We start from the raw sequence: 14,822 nt of genomic DNA, 5'->3' as shown, positions 1-14,822 counted from the left end.
CACTCCCTTGCTTCTTTCTGCTCCAGCTGTGAAAACTGTGCCCATTGCTTTGCCTCGTTTCCACAGCCAAGTGAGCCAACTTCTCCCAGTCCCTTCTTTATTAGCATTTCTCTAGAGAAGAGGAATAGTGCACAAAGGCTTGAATTAATGGAGGCTCCTCCAGTAGAAAAGATACAAACACTTTCCAAGGAATCGCTCTAGGAAATGTTTAGCCTCCTCTAGTTAAATGTTCTGTGCGAGATTTACTTGCTTACTGTGCCTTGGATTGAAGTTCAAACCTACACGTGCTGGCCCTGCCTGCCTGGTCCCTGTGTGAACTATAAGTGGATGTTGACAACATGCTCACAAATCCAGGCCTCTTGCTCTCTTAGGGATTTGAGCATTTGAAATAGTTGTTTCCCCTACACTCTGTGAAAAGGTTTTCCCCTTGAAAAACTGCTACACTCAAATGCTTCCTGTATGTAAGGGAGTAACAAGGAGCTGGCCTGCAGCTGTCCTCATGCATAAAGCAGAAGGGAACCTTCACAGCAGAGCATGAGCTAAAAAAATTGGGCTGGGTCAGAGATGAAAATGACATTCACGCTGCTTTGACTTTACTACTAGGAGCAGCTCTGTTTATCAGCGATGGTCACAGTCATTGCTGTGTATGAAACACGCAGTAGGGACAAGCCTTCCCCGCACAGCTGGGCTCTGTGCTCCTGTCGAGGTCAGTGTTAATTTTGAGTAACAACCCAGCCTCAGAAGCAGGAGTTGGTGTGTCCAAGCTCTGTGACAGTTTTGAAGGGTCCCTCTTCTCCCCCCTCCCTGACACCCCACAGAGCTGGGAGCAGCTCCAGCCAGAGTGCTTCCTCCCGGACATCCAACAGCTCCAAGTGCGGATGCTGCACCAGATGCTGCTGCCACCAGCATCCCCACCTGCAGAGCCCCCCTGTCCTTCAAGCCCTTAAACCATATTCACCGCAAAACCCATTCCACTTAAATAAAAGATTAATGCACATGTTAAAAGCCTTACTATAGGGAAAGTTCCTTCATATGCTCTGATATATCCTGGGCTCTTCCAGTAAAGATGAGGCATTGCCTTCTCTACCAAGGGAGGGGAGCAGAGATCGGTATCACAATCCTACAATTTTATCTGACCTCAGGAATGCCAATTGGGGTGACAAGTCAACCAAAACTGGAGGAGGAGGAAGCATGAGGGCTGTATTTACCCAGTGGTTTGTGCATATTTGCAATAGAGGCATGGAGCCAACTCAAATCCTGCTCAACTACCAGCTCCGCTCAAGGGCTGCAGCAGCACAGCTGCTCCGCTCCAGCTACCGAGCATCTTGGCTGGAAAACCTAAAGCTTCCCAGACCGTCCCCTCCTAAATGACGCAGTTTCCCGGGCCAAGGGCCGTGCAGCAGAGGCAGGGCGGGCAGGACAGGAGCTCTGCTCCCCTGCAGCCACCAGCAGCCCCAGGTTTGGCTTCAGTCCACCATTGCCACCTACTGCTCCGTTCAAAGGCTGGCAAGACCCAGGGCTCTGCCTGGAGCTATAACCCGTGCAGGCTTCCCCTCCTCTTTCCTCCCAACAGGATTTCTGCTCCAAAAGCTCTGGGTTTCCTGCTCCCAGCTGGGGAAGGGGAGGGACTCCTGGCCTTGGGGCCCTGCAAGCCAGGCTCTGCCTCCAGGGAGGAGGAGGACAAGCTCTGTCCACCCAGCCCCAGGCCTTGCCGGGCTCCACGTCCCGCTTCGGGGCTCGTCGGGAAGGACAGACACCGTCATCCTCGCTGGAGGTGAATGAAGAAGCAGACTTTGGGGTGCCACATCAGGAAGGGGGGATTTAGTCTCTGGAGCAAATGAAGAAACGATTCCTCTTTGCAAGCAACTGTTTCGTGGAAGATTTTCCAGCATGCAGCAGCAAGGTGGTAAGGAAAAGTTTCAGGTTCATCAGCCCCGACTGCTCTAGGGTTCAGCTGCACCCTCAGGCAGGATCCTGCCACCACCAGAGGCATGGGATGGGCGAGAGGATGGAAGGGAGATAAGCAGAGAAGGATGGGGTAGGGAGAGCTTCCCAGGAGAGCTCAAAGTTCGATACAGATAAACAGTGACCCCCCCAACTTCTGGCACAAACCAACTAAACTATCTGCTCTAAAGTGGCAGGAAGGTGCTTGTCACTTAAAATCCCTTAAAGCTTAAGTGGTTACAGTAATTTGGTGGGAAAGAGAAAGGATATTAAACTGTTTGCAGGCAGTGTTAATGTGCAACTTAACATCTGTTGGTAAAAAGGTTGGTAAAAGCTTCACCCACCCTCAAAAGCTTTTGCAAGCTGAATGCAAAATACTGGTGGCTACCTCATTAGCAGCCAAGGAGATAAAGGCAGTTCAAAGGCAGCTGATGTCTTCATGGGAACAGGTTTTGAATTGAAACAGCAATGGAGCAAGGTGTTAATGTCTCCTGAAATCCCCATTTCTAGGGGAAAGGAAGGAGGAAGAGCCAGAAGTTCCGGCAGCCAGGAAAAGCCCGAGCACCGAAGCCGCAGATGGAGGGTGGGCATGGGGAGTGGTGTTTCATTTCTTCCTGGTAAGCAGACAACAAATTCATCAAAATCCTCCTGGAGCTGGGGCAGATAGAAAGTCTTGAGTCTCACACAGAGCAGAGGACAGGGTGATCCCACTGAGCTAAGGGCAAAAATGAGCCGTGCCTTGCTACACCGAGTGCACCCATTTCACCGGGGGCTGAGCAGAGACTGTGGTGGGTTGACCCTGGCTGGACACCAGGTGCCCACCAAAGCCACTCCATCACTGCCCTCCTCAGCTGGACAGGGGAGAGAAAATATAACAAAAGGCTCATGAGTCGAGATAAGGACAGGGAGAGATCACACACCAATTACCGTCACGGGCGAAACAGACTCGACTTGGGGAAAATTAACTTAATTTATTACCAATCCACCAGAGTAGGGTAATGAGAAATAAAACCAAATCTTAAAACACCTTCCCCCTTCCCTTCCCCTCCCCTCCCTCCCGGGCACAGCTTCACTCCCAATTTCTGCACCTCCTCCCCTCCCAGCAGCACAGGGGGATGGGGAATGGGGGCTGGGGTCAGTTCAGCACACCTTGTCTCTGCTGCTCCTTCCTCCTCACCCTCTTCCCCTGCTCCAGCATGGGGTCTCTCCCATGGGAGACAGTTCTCCATGAACTTCTCTGACATGGGTCCTTCCCACAGGCTGCAGTTCTTCATGAACTGCTCCAGCGTGGGTCCCTTCCCCGGGCTGCAGTCCTTCAAGCACAGACTGCTCCAGCGTGGGTCCCCCGCAGGGTCACAAGTCCTGCCAGCAAACCTGCTGCAGAATGGGCTCCTCTCTCCATGGGTCTGCAGGTCCTGCTAGGAGCCTGCTCCAACACAGGCTTCCCACGGGGTCAGAGCCTCCTTCAGGCATCCCCCTGCTCCGGCATGGGGTCCTCCCCAGGCTGCAGGTGGAGATCTGCTCCACTGTGGACCTCTCTGGGCTGCAGGGGGACAGCCTGCCTCACCATCATCCTCCCCATGGGCTGCAGGGGAATCTCTGCTCCGGCGCCTGGAGCATCTCCTCCCCCTCCTTCTGCACTGACGTGGGGGTCTGCAGGGTTCTTCCTCTACATGTTCTCACTCCTCTCTCTGGCTGCAGTTTCTGTGCCAGAGCAACTTTTTTTTCCCTTCTTAAATCTGCTATCCCAGAGGCACTACCACCATCACTTATGGGCTCAGCCTTGGCCAGTGATGGGTCCATCTTGGAGCCGGCTGGCACTGGCTCTGTCGGACATGTGGGAAGCTTCTAGCAGCTTCTCACAGAAGCCGCCCCTGCTACCAAAACCTTGCCATGCAAACCCAATAGACATACACCTTCCACTATGAAATGCCACCTGAAAACATCTCAGTGAGGTAAATGAGGGTGCCCAATGTGCAGCCCAGGGCCAAAAGGCAGCTTGCAGTGATAAGATGACTTTTCCCTACTCATACACACCACCGCTGGGGTGTCAAACCCCAAAGGGATGTCTTGTACCTTCAGTAAGGGTGAGATCCCATCTTGGGGCAGTGGAGGATCAGAGCCGAGATGAGTCCCCAGGGACTGACTGCAGGAGCAGCACAGGGTGCAGGCAGCACACACGCTCGGTTACTCTCTCCTGGGAGACCAGGCATCTTGACACCACTTAAAAGCACTAATTCTCCATGCTACAGGCTTTAATACCACACGCCATCTTCCCATCAGTGATGAAGACAACGCTGTCCCCCAGCTAGGAAGGCTGGGAAGAGCTGGAAAGCTTTCCCCGCTTCTATTCCATCCAAAGTAACTCACTGCCAATCATTAACCACCCGCTATGAGGGAGGAGAGAAGGAGTTAAAATTAAGGACACAAACTGTCCTTTGCCCCCCTGGCAGGGCAAGCCTGGGAAACTGCACCGGCTAATGTCCATCCCTGCTCCGCTCAACACTTCATCAACTCCTAGTGATCTTCAACAGTGCTGAGACCCATTTAGATTATTTTTTAGTATTAAAAAATAACTTACAGAGCAAAAAAACCCTACAAGAGTCAGGCTCTAGTGTTATTTTGTTCCTTTTCTTTGGAAAAGCCAGTTTGCACACAAGTTTTTTTTGAGGGTCTGTGAAGATAAAATTGCAGCGTGGCCACCACAAGTCCACCCTGCTGATACTCCCTCAACACACCCCCCCCCATTTAACATGTCCCGGTTTGTTTCTCCCACAACACAACAAATTACACACACAAGAAAAGCAGAAGGAAAAGCTTTTCCTCCTGCCTGACCCCTGGAGCATCTCACCTCTGTCTGCTTCCAATTCAGGTCAATGTACTCGTGATGGGGATGCTCAAGACCTTTGGGATTTTCTTCGTGGCTTTCCAAGAGGAGGTGGGGGGCTCCTCTGAGCAAGTCAGCTGGATTGGCTCCATCATGTCCTCCCTGCGTTTCTTAGGAGGTAAACTGGCATCTGTAAGGATTGGGGCAGCACTTCAATCTCAAGCCCATTTGCTTTGATATCAGGAGCACCGAGGATGCTCTGCAGATCCGATTTCCATCCCACACTACTGCAAGCCGGACACAGCTGGTACCCCCACGCAGGAGCATGGTCCAAGGACAGGGATCCTGTGTGTCAGGACACCTCGCTGTGGCAGGTTTATTATATGCATTCAGAGCAAAGCCTCACGCCTAACACCAATATTATTGCCTCTGAGCAAGCCAGCTGCTGAATAATTCATGGCCGCTGAGCATGGTGTGCATTAAGAAGCAGGCTCGGGACATCTGAAAGCTTGGGCTTTGACTCTTTCCCCTGCCCTGTCCGCTGAGCTCCAAGGGAATGAGGCAAGGTCTCTTGGCCACTCTCCTGAATACTTAACCCGTGCCAAATTTCTTGTCACCCCTCTCCCTCCCAGGGTGGCACATGGACCACTTCCCGAGGCACCAGATGCAATGATCCCAATACAAGTCCCCCAGTCCTGCAAAGCAGCATTTGTCATCTTCAGCCTGAGATTTCTCCCTCCTTTCCCTTCCAGCCCCGCTCGTGGCCATGGTCTGCAAGAGCCTGGGCGAGCGGCCGACCTCCATCATCGGGGCCGGCTTGGTCGGAGGGGGCTGCCTGCTCAGCACACAGGCCACCAGCGTCCCCTTCCTCTGCGTCTCCATGGGACTTCTCCTGGGTGAGCAGCCTGCGACTCACAGTCGGGCAGAGATTTTCCTGCGTACGATGAGTAAAAGCAGCTCCTTTAATGTTAAACCAGGCAGTTCCTTGAATAGTAAAGCATCCCCAGCTCCTTTCTAGGAGATGTTGTGTGAAACCCCAAAGCTTCATGATCAGGAACATAAAATACCAGTTTCAACATGCTAGTCGCAACTAACCTTGCTTTTTTTTCTAGACCCAACATGAATCCTGGCCTTTTAAAATCCATCACTAAAAGCGTGCAGCCTGAAAAAAACCCAGATACTAAATACCACACATGAAATCTTGTTCTCCACTGACTGCAACAGCAGAAGTCCCCCCACTTTCAGCCCATGAACCCTGCAGAGCAGCTCCACTATGCGGACGACGAGCTTGGGATGGCATGACTTTGAATCCCTAAAGCTCACAATATGAAGCAGTCACTTTTTGGACGTGGATGTCTTATTTCTTTCCCTTCCCGCAGGTATGGGGTTTGCCTGCCTTTACCAGGCAGCCGCGGTGATGACGGCCAAGCGCTGCAGGACACGGCTGGCTTTCTCCAACGCCATCGCCCGCTCCGGCATGGGGCTGACATTTCTAATAGCACCATTCACTCAACTTCTCATCGATTTTTATGGCTGGCAAGGTGAGCGCATCTTCTGTTTATTCAAATTCGGCAGCATTAAGAGGGCATTTGAGGATATCTGGGCAGGAGATGAGGCTCTTTTTAAAAATTAAAATTGGATGCACCGAGGAACAACTCTGCCTCTTCTGGGACAGTTTGGGGACATCTTGTTAATGATTAAACGCTCAATCAGTCATTAAAGTCAGAGTCAAAACAGAGATCTCAGAAACCAAAACCAAAACTGAAAATCCCTACTTTTACTACACTGTTTCAGGCCATCCTGAACATCTGTCACATGTACAGATTTCTAGTGGGGGAAAACAAAACAAACTCCCAGATCCCAGATGTAGCTCTGGATTTGTTGCCTGCATCACAGCAAAAGGGACTTCCAGCTAGAAAAACAGGAATAAAAGCTCCTGTAAGATACCTCCTCCTTATAGCAGAGCTTTCTCCCTGTTCAATGCAAACTACACCCTGCTCTAGAAAGATCATTTCCTACTGCTCCTCCCTTCCCACACCAAGAAAAAAAAGCATCTTCTCTCTTCCCTCAGGTACTCTCCTGATTTTTGGAGGCATCACGTTAAACCTCGTGCCTTCCAGCATGCTGCTGCGTCCCATCAGCACCCAGCCGCCTGAACGCTCCTCTGCTAAAAATCAGGACTGTGGGTCTTTAATGGCAAAGAAGGATTCAGAAACACTCGATGGATGCTCAGATGAAACCACTCCCAGGGAAATACAGCTTCGCAGTGCACAGGACCTTCCCAGCACGGAGGGACTCCTGATGTCCCATGGCAGAGATGTGTCTGGTCCAGTAAATACATCTGCTTTGGAAAGGCTCAAGAAACCCCCCGTGGACAGCTGCTCGCCAGAAATAGCCACCGAGGCCAAGAGAAGCTACAAATCCCTTCCACTGACAGAAAAAGAAAATTCACAGCCTCTCCTTGACTTCTCCCCGCTGAAGGATCCCGTCTTCTGCATTTTCACGTGGTCTTTTTTGTTCAGCCACTTGGCCTACTTCGTGCCCATCTTCCACCTGGTAGCAAGAGCCAGAACGCTGGGCATAAGCAGCATGGATGCCTCTTACCTCATTTCAGTGGCTGGTAGGCAAAAGAATCTTTTAAACCCATTTCTAATTACAATGATACCAAAATAGGAAAAAGAAGCAACACAAATCTTGCCAAGAAATAGGCCCAAATATGTACTAGAATAAATCTTCATGGAAGAGGTTTAGCTCACAGCCCTTACCCCCCTTCTGTATATATAGCGTCGCCTTCTGTACATGTACAAAGTCGCTCTCACATGGTGGGTGGTTCTCTCAACCTAAGCTAGATGATCCCCCATCCTCGCTGCACCGAACAAACACAAGTTTCCAATTACATAGGTGCTATCTGTCCTCCTAAAGCCCTCCCACCACGATCCCTGCTTTGCTTAAACCCACAAACCACAGAAAGCCAGAGTCACTCAGCATTCAAAGACCTCCAGTTTGACCCAGGAATGTGTGCAGAGAGAAAGAAGTTCAATATTGGGGAAAAAAACCCCAACATTAACTTGGATCTAGCCATTTGGATTTAGGACATTCACCTCCAAGGGGGGGAAAAACCAAAACCATGCCTGATTATAAGCAGGGATTAACACTAAAGTCGCATTGTGTTAAGAAAGCGGCTCCAACCTCAGTCATCATAAAATATTTTATTGTACAAGAATAAATTTTACTTCTACACTGCTGTATAATATTTAGAAATGACGTATGCTGTCAAAGCATCTAGAAGGAGAGTGCAGCAATTAATCTGACATTTTGAATTAAGAGTAGGAGGGACACAGTGGTCAGCAAGATATTAGCTGACAGTGAGCACTCTTCTGATCTTTAGTTCATAAAAACATATCGAGAAATGTAAAAAGCAAGTACCAAAAGTTTGCTAAGCCTTTAAAATAAGGCTGGGCTTCTGTCCTTCTTTGCTTCTTTATAAAAATTAAAATCTCATAAGCATATTTCTTCTTAATATTCTGCTTTTTCTCTATCTTGAAAAAGAGATCAAACGGCAAGCTTATCTTTCCTGTTTTTACTGAAGGGCATTTCAGAGTTTTCTGCTGAGTGCACAGCCCTTAATTGAATTTTTACAGACCACTTTGGTGCACCCACAGGCACTTGGCAGTAGCAGGCACCAACGTAAAGAAAAAAAAAAAAGCATGAATTTTACAACAGTCTAAAAATGCCTTCCTGTAACTTCCCGGCATTTCAGTCCTTTGTGGTCACGTTCTTACAGTGAGTGGCAGGTGGAATTGGGATGGTTTCAAAGCAACACAGTGCAGAATAGCAAAAAAAAAAAAAAAAAAGTCATCTTTGAGGCTTTGATGAGCTCCTATTCCCCCCAGGCATCACAGAGACAGTCAGCCAGCTGCTCTCAGGCTGGGTTGCTGACCAGAACTGGACCAAGAAGTATCACTACCACGTGGCTTACCTTGTCCTCGGCGGCATCACTAACCTGCTCTGTCCTCTGGCCACCACCTTCCCGTTACTCATGACCTACGCGGTGGCCTTCGCTGTTTTCTGCGGTGGGTTCATGGCTCTGGTCCTTCCTGTGCTGGTGAGTAGGATATTTCATTAAAAGAATGTAGTATGTGGCATTTCCAACAGCATTCCAGAATGATACAAAAACCCTTTTGTAAAGCTATATTACCTTGGGCTGTTGCAGACCTGCATGAGAGGGCTCTCCCCTCCAGCCTTCCCATTCTGAGCCACTGGAGAGCCCCAAATCTCCTCTCCAACCCACTTACTGGTGTCCACAGCCCAGATGCAACAGAAGCACTGGGAGTTTATTGCAGATTTTTAATAACCTGGCTCAGCTAATTGCCTTCCACATCCTCCTTTCTGAAGCAGACTGCTCCAGCTCCTAGGAATCAGGATGAATCCATTCGTTTCCTAACGCTAAGACAGAGGGTTGTGCATATCTGCTCCCAGAATTCTCTATAACACGCACAGACCACTGACGGCAGGATCCAGATAGGGAAGCATCATTATAATTTGGTATTTCTTTCTGGGAAGGAATTCAGAGTTTAAAACGCCTTCCTCAAAGTCTTAGCAGCGTTACTAGTTTCGGGAGATGCCCAAGCAGCTGGAAGGCAGAAAAGCATCTCGCATTCCAGTAATTTCCATGCTGGCCTTAAGGAGGCGAGCGGATTCCAGGCTGGATCAGACCTATAGGTGCAAAGTCCTTTCAAAACTGCAGCTGGAGAGGAAACTCCTCAAAAAAAAAAAAAAAAAATCTCTCGTGCTTGCGCGTTCACATGAACTCAATCAATAATTATCCATTTGGGTTTACAAACAGGTAGATCTAGTGGGCGTGCAAAAACTCCACAGCTACTTGGGGTTTGCTGCCTTCTTTGCTGGGATAGCAGCCATCGGCGGACCTCCTCTAGCAGGTAACTGTAATGTTATGTATAAGTTATACCCACCGCAGACATCTAGTGATAAAACATGCTCCTGGTTCACTCTCCTACCCATATGCATCCAAGAATGGTTTTTCTGTCCGAGTGAAAAAAAAAACCAACACGCATTTCAGAAACTTATCTTTATACACAGGCAATATTTTGCTCGTGAATTTGCAAAACCCAACTAGCAGTTTGACAACTGCGTGGAAAAAAAGAGGCTAAACCCCACGTGCAAATTTTAACCCTGACCACAGCAGAAAAGTAACGACTGCATTACCGTGGATTTTACCCCCAACAGGGCATTGGAACACTGAACTTGGAACAGAGGGACTAGAGGGGAGACAGGGAGAGGAAGGTAAAGCAAGGACAAGCTCAGCAGCAGTCCCACCAAGCAGAGGCACTGAAACATAAGGAGAAGTCTCAGCAATCTCTTGTTTTGAAGAAGATTACACAGCTCAGCCACAAGAGCTCCTGGGCCCAAAGATAAGGAGGATGAAAAGCCTTTCCTCTTCTCCCTCTGCCAGAAAACCAAGGCAGTTTTGAGTATCTGGCAGATTCCAAGCGCTTAGAAGCGAGTCTCCAGTCTCTGCTTATGAGCAAGGGACTTGTTCTCCTCCAAATATCTTGGCCAGGACAAAGTTTTTCCTTTCCCTGATGACCCTTTAGCCATACCTCATAGCTGGAAACAGGAACTGAGCTCTTCCTAGGTCCTCATGATGCAAACAAACTAGAAAAAGCTGCAAGGTCAAATATCAGTGTGAACAATGTCCTGTCACTCACCTACCAAATGTATCCTGAGTAAAACCTGGCAACTTGTTCGTCATTTATTGCTTCCTGCCCTCGGCTATCAGCTGCCCCATGCCTGCAGAGGCACTTTGCTTGAAGCTGCCAAGGATTCTGTAAATACCAGCTCCGTGCAAAGCTTTAGCAATGCTGCTGTACTGCGAGCATGTGAAAAAAAAATTGATTTCCCTAATCAATATTTCGAGGTTGGTAAAACTCTGTATATGGATGCAATTTCAAGCAACTAAAGCGTTTCATTGACAGTGCGCTTTACACTGTCACAGTGATACATAGCCTATATCGGATAAAATCTCTTCTGCTGATACAAGATGTATGTCCACCAGAAAGCAATCCCTGTACTGTGTGATAGTTCACAGTAAATTCCCTGACACAGTAGCATATTGTATGAAAAGAGCTAAATAATTTGGTGCTCTCTTATCCATGCATCATACATGCTAAGATAGCAGTTATACTTTCATCCACTTCCAATATATTTTCGCTAATTGGAAGCCTTTTGCTTTCTGAAAGTGCTAACCACTCACTGTGTGAACACTTCTGGATTTTGTAAAGCAAGCAGGTTTCCTGCAAAAAGCCTTCCATGGAAATCAATCTTCTTAATACTGGTAGGATAAATAAAGGCCAAAAAAGCCAAGAAGCAAAACTCTCGCTGATCCATCTCACCGTAGGCAAAGCGAGAGGGAAACAACTCGGAGTTCAGAATCTAAGTTTGTGATCCAAGATAAATTCTAGAATTTTCTCTTCTGTATTAAGTGTGAAAACTGAATATGACCAGAAGCTACTCATTAACTCTAAGCGTCCAAAAGCACCTGCTCCTTGCAGAATACAGGACAAGATTTAAATGTTATGTGAGACCCTGGGGTTTAGTACCTCTGACTGCTGCTGACCTCCCTAAAACCCTGACTTTAGAATTTCAATTTTATAAAACTCAAGTATTTTTATGCAGTGAAACCCAAGGCAAAATGAGAACTGCAAAGGTTAAAACTGCTTATTTTGCATACCAGAACAAAGCCTAATCACAATGCAACAAAAAGGTGACTTACCTGCAAATCTGTTTAACTGAAAGCTCTTAAATCCGGAGGCAGCCGGTCTGACTGAAAGCCCGGGGTGAAAAGTTTGAAGGCTCCTTCATAGCTCCTCATCCGCCAGCACTGCTGGATGCTTCTGCCATGCTGAAAAAAAGCCAAAAACAAAACAGAACAAGACAGAACAAACATTATTTTGGCAAGCTGCAAGCAAGCTAAGGAGAGAAGAGTACATTTTATTTCCATAAGCAGTACAAATCAGTAACTCAAACTGCAAAAGAAATAAAACAAACCATGTAATCCAAAACTACAGAACAGATTCCAGCAACCAGCACACAAACACCAGCCCCAGCAAATTTGGGTGGTGAAAGGGGAGAGGATGGAGTCATTTGAAAGCTGTGCTGGCACGTGCATTTAGATGCTCTCATCTAAATTTTACCTGCGTCTTCACACTAGGTATTGCTACTTAGGGCATCGGGAATAAACAAAACTCCTGATTACAGATCGGCAGCGCAATTTAAACAGCCTGACCACAGCCTGCAGCATGAGTATGTGCCGTGGATGTTTAGTTTGGACCACTTAGGTGCCAGGGATTTACCGGCATTGCTTACAAAACTGCTGTTTTGCTTAAGTTTGCACACAATGAGCTTCTAATTCAGCTTTCTGCAGCAGGAATGATTTTTTTTGGATGAAGAGTCAGGGCACAGACACCATAGGTACTTTAAAAGGTTGGGGGGTGTGATGCAGTAGAAGGTGATCACTGTGCTCCTGGTGAGGAGGCAATGCTAGTCTTTCAGCACCAAAAAAACCGGAAAAACTAAAAAATATCCTTAAGGATATTTAAAAAATAATTTAAATAAATCAGAGTTCAACTGGTGCACTCTGTCCTGTACATCTTACTATCAACTACATTAGCATCCCTTCTCCTGTCCAAATCCCAGAGACTTTCAGACAGCAAAACCAGATCCCACCTTGGAGAATAAAGCACTCCACAAAAACAGGGTCACGGGAGAGCCACCCAACGTCACCAAGTCCAGCGCCACAGGATCCTCCTTTCCAACAGCAAGCTCCGTCTTCGCCTGTGCCGTGGCTCACACGATATCCCTGAGAAAAACAACAGAGCTGAAACTCCCCCTGAGAAAGGCATGAGCCAACAGAAACCGAAACTGGGGTAGAGCAAAGCAACGCACAGCCTTTCCTCTGTTTTAGAAAACCCTCCTTTGGCCGTGTAAATCTACAGCAAGGAAAATGTTAGCACCTCGGGTTTGTCACAGACCCCCAAATTTTACCGGCACTGCTTCCTTCCCTACTCAGGGCCACGGCACTCGCAGATAACAGCAGCAGCCACGCTCCTGCGCAGCTGAGACCGGGGTCTCTGGGGAATCTATATTATTTCCCTTCCTAACCAGAGCTGGTTTTAAGAATCCCAAATTTAGGCCAGATCTACCATTTGTGTAAATCATGCGAGTCCACGGATGTCACCAGAGGAATTGCATTTTACGCCAGCAGCAGCAGATCTGGCTCAGCTGCTAACCCACCTTGGACATCCAACCAACCCACGCCAGATTTGGGAGTATATGAAGGGTTTTATTACATGCAGCAGCAACTCCCATCGCTTTGTATATTTTAGATTCAAACAGAGGAATTGTCCACCTTTAAAATGATTGTCTAGACACGAGCTGATATGCTGTAACTAAACAAAACACTTCAAGGTCATTTTAAAAGGCGACCTGCCTCCTTGCAAATTCCCGAGTCTTTATGGAATTTAGGTTTTCCTTTTAAGTGCTTGCAAAGCTACTTTTAAGCAATTTCACTTCAAGCTCCTGGCCTGGGATCTCTCATATTAGACAGGTTGCATTAAATTGGGTCTGCTCACAAGAAGGCAAGGCTGGAGAATCGAGTTTGCAGCCCAGATGTTGCAAACACCAACACATGCAAGTCATCTCATTAGTCCAATGGGATCTTCCATCTGCTGCAGCAGCTACTTTTGGCCCACTTATTTAAACAGGAAAAAAAGTCAGGGATTAAATTTAATCAAATTAAAACCCATGTCCACTACAAAGATCAGGAGAAGTTAGCTCTGGGATGAATGACCTACAATTTTGCCTGTTATACCAATGGCAATAGTCCTAACTGTCCACGGAACTGCTGCACAGCAGCAGGCACATGAAGAGTTAAGGTAAAGAAAATATCTGAGGAATTCTTAAATGAGAACACACATCCTTTGCTTCCCGCCCACCTCCCAAAATGATTTTTTTGGTGAGAAAAATCCAACAGCTTTAATAACAATCTTTTCTCCTGCAGGGTGGCTGTATGACTACACCCAGACATATGTCTGCTCTTTCCTCTTTGCTGGAGCCTGTGCTCTCATCTCACCTATTTCTTTCTTCTTTGAGCCTTCGGCCCAGAAATGGAAGCTAAAAAAAGCCAACCTGAACAACAGCCCCAGGCTTGGCTGAAGCAATTCTCGGTAGAAATTTTAAAGAATGGTCTTTGATTGCATCCACGATTGGAAAGCAATCACCAGCACAGACCTTCTGTACCGGGAAATATAAACAACAGCAAAAATGAAAATAGGAATTTTTAGATGACAGATTCACAGTTTGTATATCTAGATATTTCTCCTGCATGTGTGAATAAAGCCATCTGAGAAATACATAGTGTAAAGCTTTATTTGATGGGAAAAAAATAAGGCCCATGGCCCAGAGGAACATGGGTTTCACTTTGACTTTGCTCCTGAGCCATGTCTTTCTATATGTCTGATTTAAACCCGCTGCGTTCAGTCCGACAGCTCAGTATCAGAGCCGCAGAGCCGCCTCTCCAGCTTTCCTAGCCACCGCGAGACAGCAAGGCTGACTCACCTCTTGGGATGAGGCAGCCAAGGACCTCAAAAGTGCCAAAGCACAGCAAGAGATTTTAGCTTATTCTATTCAGATACGAATAATTAGCTCCAGGGAGGAACGCAAGGACAGACACGGTACAGAAAGATAAGGATTAAACTTCCATGAGGATATGGACAACAGCCATTCCACAAAAACCTCTTTTTCTGTGAGAAGGATGCTGCACCATGGCCACTCAATCTCCCAGGCACAATGTTGTTTGCCACAGCACAGAGGACCTGGAAGCAAACCCAATTCTCCTTAAAGCCAGTACCACAATACAGCAAACTTAAAGATCGTACCTGTCTCAGATTCTTCTCCCCTTCTCCCCACCCTCCCAATCACCCAGTGACTCCCTGGGATTCAGTGAACCCACGAAGGCAGGTCCCAGAGCCAG

General features: G+C 47.6%; 1 protein-coding gene and 1 long non-coding RNA gene across 8 annotated transcripts; one reads left to right on the top strand and one right to left on the bottom strand.

The window, feature by feature from the left end:
• Positions 1-1,382: 1,382 nt before the first annotated feature.
• Positions 1,383-14,204, top strand: SLC16A4 (solute carrier family 16 member 4). Of its 6 annotated transcripts, none has more exons than XM_052815431.1 (9): positions 1,386-1,906; positions 2,455-2,561; positions 4,817-4,949; positions 5,524-5,667; positions 6,151-6,312; positions 6,843-7,391; positions 8,665-8,876; positions 9,618-9,711; positions 10,019-10,543. In XM_052815431.1, exons 1-9 carry the CDS (start codon positions 1,891-1,893, stop codon positions 10,129-10,131), a joined length of 1,530 nt encoding a protein of 509 aa, XP_052671391.1. In that variant the 5' UTR covers positions 1,386-1,890; the 3' UTR covers positions 10,132-10,543. The 6 variants fall into 6 exon arrangements, with proteins under 6 accessions (XP_052671392.1, XP_052671388.1, XP_052671391.1 ...); XM_052815429.1 differs by lacking the exon at positions 10,019-10,543 and adding an exon at positions 13,851-14,204 and having other exon boundaries at positions 1,388-1,906; XM_052815428.1 differs by having other exon boundaries at positions 1,385-1,903; positions 9,618-10,126.
• Positions 10,652-14,462, bottom strand: LOC128154596 (uncharacterized). Of its 2 annotated transcripts, XR_008239387.1 has the most exons (4): positions 14,408-14,462; positions 13,423-13,541; positions 12,518-12,650; positions 10,652-11,693 (listed from the first exon to the last, which is right to left on the bottom strand). It is a non-coding gene; the product is annotated as an uncharacterized LOC128154596 (long non-coding RNA). The 2 variants fall into 2 exon arrangements; XR_008239386.1 differs by lacking the exon at positions 14,408-14,462 and having other exon boundaries at positions 13,423-13,581.
• Positions 14,463-14,822: the final 360 nt, after the last annotated feature.

Source organism: Harpia harpyja, chromosome 19 (assembly GCF_026419915.1).
Source record: "Harpia harpyja isolate bHarHar1 chromosome 19, bHarHar1 primary haplotype, whole genome shotgun sequence".
Classification (NCBI taxonomy): domain Eukaryota; kingdom Metazoa; phylum Chordata; class Aves; order Accipitriformes; family Accipitridae; genus Harpia; species Harpia harpyja.
Note: the sequence above shows the minus strand (reverse complement) of the source record. Positions and strands in the feature narration are given on the sequence as shown.